This window comes from Tenrec ecaudatus, chromosome 4 (genome assembly GCF_050624435.1).
Source record: "Tenrec ecaudatus isolate mTenEca1 chromosome 4, mTenEca1.hap1, whole genome shotgun sequence".
In the NCBI taxonomy this organism is placed as follows: domain Eukaryota; kingdom Metazoa; phylum Chordata; class Mammalia; order Afrosoricida; family Tenrecidae; genus Tenrec; species Tenrec ecaudatus.
In genome coordinates, this window is record NC_134533.1 from 19,707,136 (window position 1) to 19,712,325 (window position 5,190).

At 34.6% G+C, this 5,190-nt stretch overlaps 1 protein-coding gene across 1 annotated transcript; it reads right to left on the bottom strand.

Moving 5' to 3' along the window:
• Positions 1-2,431: 2,431 nt before the first annotated feature.
• Positions 2,432-3,370, bottom strand: LOC142446451 (olfactory receptor 5J3-like). Its single transcript, XM_075548201.1, has one exon. The coding sequence runs from the start codon at positions 3,368-3,370 to the stop codon at positions 2,432-2,434; it is 939 nt and encodes a 312-aa protein (XP_075404316.1).
• Positions 3,371-5,190: the final 1,820 nt, after the last annotated feature.

Below are 5,190 nucleotides of genomic sequence, written 5' to 3' on the forward strand. Positions count from 1 at the left end.
GTATCTACTTCCCATTAGATATTTTTGAGGGCCCTTATCAAAAATCAGTTGACTGTATACTGATGTTTCTATTTCTGGGTCTTCAGCTCTTTTCCTATTGCCTGAATATCTGTCATTATACCACTACCACATAGTTTTGACCACTGAGGCAAAAGCAGTATAACATGTGCTAACGGCAAGTAGAGCAAGGCCTCCCATTGTGTCGTTCTTCTTGAAGAGGTGTCTGCTAATTTTTGACTTCTTCCCTCTCCATATTAAGTTGACAATCAGTTTTTATTTTATAATTTTTGAAGAAGGATGATGGCATTCATATTGGGAATTCACATTAAACTTACATAGTGATTTGGGCAGAACTGACATCTTTATTATATCAAGTCATCCAATCCATGAGAATGGAATATTCTTCCATATGTTGAGGTCACTCATTGTTTCTTACACTAATGCTCTGTAGTTTCCTCATACAAATCCTTTATTGTATTTTATTTTAGTCAGGTATATCCTGAGATATTTTAATTTGTGCTTGACTATTATATAGAGTACTATCTTTTTAATTGCCTCCTCTGTGAGCTTGTCTGATGTGTATAGCAGGAGTCTAATAGACTTCTCTTTGTTGATCTTGTATCTGACTACTCTGCCATATTCCTCTATTGCTTCCAACACTGCCTTTGTGGAGATTGGGGATTTTTTATATATAAAATTATATTGTCTGTGAATAATGACTGTTTTGCCTCTTGCTTCCCCAGACAAATATTTTTGGTGTCATTTTTTGTCTTATATTGTTAGCTAGGATGTACAATGTTAATTGGAGTGGGGACAAGGGGCATCCTTGTCTGGTCCTCTTTTTCAGTGGAATTGTTTTTATCTTTTCTCCATTAATTACCATGTTAGCTGTTGGTTTTGATGTATATCTTGCATAATATTGTGTAATTTTCCTTCCATTCCTATATTCTTCAGCATCTTAATTAGGAATGGATGTTGGAATTGTCGAATGCTTTTCCCATATCTATTTATATTATCATGTGGCTCTTATAATTTTTCATGTCAATGTGGTAAGTAATACTAATGGGCTTTCATAAATGAACCATCCTGCATCCCCTTTAGGAATCCCACTTGGTCACTGTGAAATATGTTTTTTATGATTTGTATTTTATTGGCCAGTATATTTTTTAAGGATTTTTGCATCAATATTCATTAGGGATATTGGTTTGTAGTTCTTAATTCGTGTGGGATTCTTGCCTGCATTAGATATCAGAGTTACACTAGCTTCATAGAAAAAATTTGGTATTTCTCTGCCTTTTACTGTATTTCACGAGCTTTTTGAAATACATATATTCACATATTCATATACATGAATATATTTCAGCCCTGGTTAAATTATTTCCTAATTGTACAGTTTCAAAGTTTTTTATTCATTGTAGAAACATTCAATGAAAATAAAGTCTAATTATTTTTCAAATTTGGTTGCTAATTTTTATTAATTCTGTTAAATTATCCTACTTCTCTGTATTCCCTACTCCAGAACATTTATATTTTTATAGGCTTAGAGTCATTTCTCCCACCTTGTTCTTCTATTTACCATGTTGATAGCAGCATCACCCTTTTCCCCTGAAGAATTCCACTTATATTTCACTTAAAGTTTCACCTCATGGTCATTTGAGAGAGTTTTCAAATTCATTGTCTTCACCAACATTCTTTCACATCAATGACCTGAAATGACTTTTCAAGTTTATTTTCTACTGCTTTTATTTAACGGCTCCATGTTAAAGATTAAACATTGATTCCCATGCCTTTAAATAGTCCTTCCCATTTTCCATAGTTAAGTGCTCCCAGTTTGTCTAACATATTTTCCTCCATATGTTAAACTTCTCTGGTATGGAAATGTGTTCTCTATATTTGTTGTTTACCATTGCCATTTGTCCTAGGACACTATTGAGACATGTATACTTATAACACAATAGAAGACTCATATTGTATGGGAATGTGTCTGTAATTATATGCATATAAAATTTTACTTGACTATGGCATTCTTATAACAAAGTCAATTTGCAGGAATAATCTTGGACAGTTAGACAAAGGGATTATTTTATTTTTTAAGGCAAATATATATGACAACTACCTCTGGATACAGTATTCTTTTGACTTGAAGCAATAGATCTTACTCTTTTAAATTCATGGCCATCTCTTTCACATTAAAGTACAAAATGTGTCAAAAATAATTTATTTCTTTTAAGGAAGTGAAAAATTAAAGGGAAATTTATGTATAAGAACTATGAAAAATGTTCATCAGAATGATACTGATGTTCTTGTCCTTATTCCATTAATTGCATATCTTTATTATATTTACTCTTATAATTATTATATATGTGAAACAATATTATACTTCTCCTAATTCTACAAATTAATGTCATCTCAGAACCACCATGTCATTAAGTCATGTGGGGATTCTCTTCCACAATATTGACCTTTTAGCAGCATCTTTTACATCCTTATTCCTAAGGCTATAGATCAGTGGGTTTAGCATGGGCATCACCAATGTATAAAACACAGCTGAAACTTTCTCCTGTTCCAGAGAATATTGGGAGCTGGGTTGGATATAACTAAAGGTCACCGACCCATACAATAAGGTGACAGCAGTCAAATGAGAGATACAAGTGGAGAAGGCTTTTCGCCTTCCCTCAGTTGAGTGGATTCTCTGGATGGCAATGATGATGCGGACATAGGAGACCATGATGATGATGAAAGTGAACATTGCAATGCAACCAGAGAAGATCAAAATCAGCATCTCATTGGTGTGGGCATCAGAGCAAGAAAGCTTTAAAAGAGGGGGGATGTCACAGAAATAATGGTTCACAAGGTTAGGACCACAGAAGTCTAGTCTGAGCAAACCAATTGTGTGCGTCAAGGAATTAATGAGTCCACCTAAGTAAGAGATAAGGACCATGCTAATGCACAGCCTTTGTGTCATGATGACTGTATACAACAGGGGACTAGCTATTGCCACAAAGCGGTCGTAAGCCATCATAGCCAGGAGGATGCCTTCTGTGGTTATATACACTGCAAAAAAGAAGCTCTGCAGTACACAACCAGAAAAGGTGCTGGATTTATGCTCTGATAAGAAATTTACCAGCATCTTAGGAGCAAAGACAGTAGAGTAGCAGATATCACAGAAAGAGAGGTTGCTCAGGAAGAAGTACATTGGCGTGTGGAGTCGGATATTTAACCTAATTAAAACAATCATGCCTCCATTGCCTAGCAGAGTGATGAAATAAATGAAAGCAAAGATGAAAAACAGAGGGATCTGCAAATGAGGATTTTCAGTTAATCCTACTAGAATGAACTCTCTCACACCTGTATGATTCCAGCCTGCCATGTATGGATATAGGTTTTAGGTGTAGCTGTCTTTAGTGGAGGAACAAGAATAAATCTCAGATGAAGAAGATATGACTTCTTCCATGATCCGGTTTTCATAATTGCATGGATTAGTTACCTTTGGCCTGCAGTCAAATGAAGAAAAAAAATAAACTTCAGTTTGATAATAATAAAATCATTTAAAGTGACACAAATTTTTTGAACTAAAAATGATTCCATATCCATGTTTTCATTTTCCACATCACCCACAATGGGGATAATATAATTCTCCTAGATCACAAAGTTGTTGTTCAATAAAAATTGTCTGGTCCCACACATTTGACGTAGCCTATGAGATATGGAAGCTCACTCTTGTCAGAATAATAACTTTTCTTAGTGAATCCTCTCTCACCCAGAACCTACCATGTCCATGTGGGTCTACACCCAATGGAGCTCAGAGTCTTGCCTTCCATAAAAAGCCCACCTTATTCCTCCAAAAATCTCAGAACTCAGACCTCCCTCAGCATCATTTTATGGCCAGATCTTGTGAGTAAAAAAGCCATCAGTACATTTTTAATTTGATACTTGACATAGAGTATTTTAAGGAGGCAACATCCTATTTCATTCATTTTCAGAGTAGGTTATGTAATTTTATTGGTTCTATACATTTATTAGCTTATTTTAAGGCTGTTTTCTATGGAGTGATCTCTATCTTTATCTGTCCATCTGCAGCCCTTAGAGCCCTCGGTTCAAAACCACCAGTTTCTCTGAGGAAGAAAGACAGGACTTTCTATTCCCATAAAGAGTTACAGTCTTGTAAACTCAGGGGTTCTATCCCGTCTTATAGGGCTACTACGAGTTGGCTAGTTTCCTATAGGGGCACTGTGAGTTGGCTTAGACTCAGTGTCAGTATTTTGAGTTTATACATATATATCCATGTAACAGCATATCAATCTGTATCTTTATGTAAATTTACCAGATTTTTTTTACCTTTGCTTATTTCTATGTCGATTGCACTGAAGAATAGATTCAATATCTAATGATCAGTTCAACGAAAATGTTTTTTTTGTGTAAGGCACACTCTCTACTGTGTTGGAATTAGAGTGAGAGTTAGGGTTATTCTTTAAGGTATTGCTAAATGAAAACAAAATTCTCCATTCTTGATTTATAAATTATATCCTGTCTATGTTTTTATCTCTGCTCAAGTGAAGTACAGTAAAACAAAGTCCCACTGTTGTATGGAAAAAATAAAATGCTGTACTTGGAAGCAGCAGTTTGCGAATCCTAATAATATGGATCATAGAATAGAAAACAAAATTAATTTATTATTGGAAATAAACTCAACTTAAAAAAAAGAATGCAAAAGGACAGTTTATTTGTTTCTTAATAGAAATCTGTTTTCTTTGGGAAAGCTGCTCATGGGGGAAGTATTAGAATTAAGTAGAACAAGGATGACCTGTAATCTGATATTACCCTTGATTTGTATCTCTTTTGCTTATCTGAGAATATTACATAAAACAGAACCAAGACACCAGACGATATATTATAGAAATAAGGCATTCGTATTATAAATATCAGAGTTCCCATACCACCACTATAATTCATATTATACTAATCAGTTTATATAGTATTTCCATTTACTACTAGGAGCTATACAGGAAAAATATATGTGCTCTGTTGCTTTAAGACTGGTGTACAATTTTAAACTGTTTTTCTAAAAATGAGCTAAAACATGCTAAAAAACGACAAGTCTCAGTATCAGTGCAGAAAAATAGGACCCAGGTATGAAGAGAGTGAGTAGGGAGGAAGTCAATCGCACAGGGAAAGATTACTTGGGTTGAA

Coding starts and splice junctions, on each gene's coding strand:
- LOC142446451 (XM_075548201.1), bottom strand. CDS start 3,370: ATGGCAGGCTGGAATCATACAGGTGTGAGAGAGTTCATTCTAGTAGGA.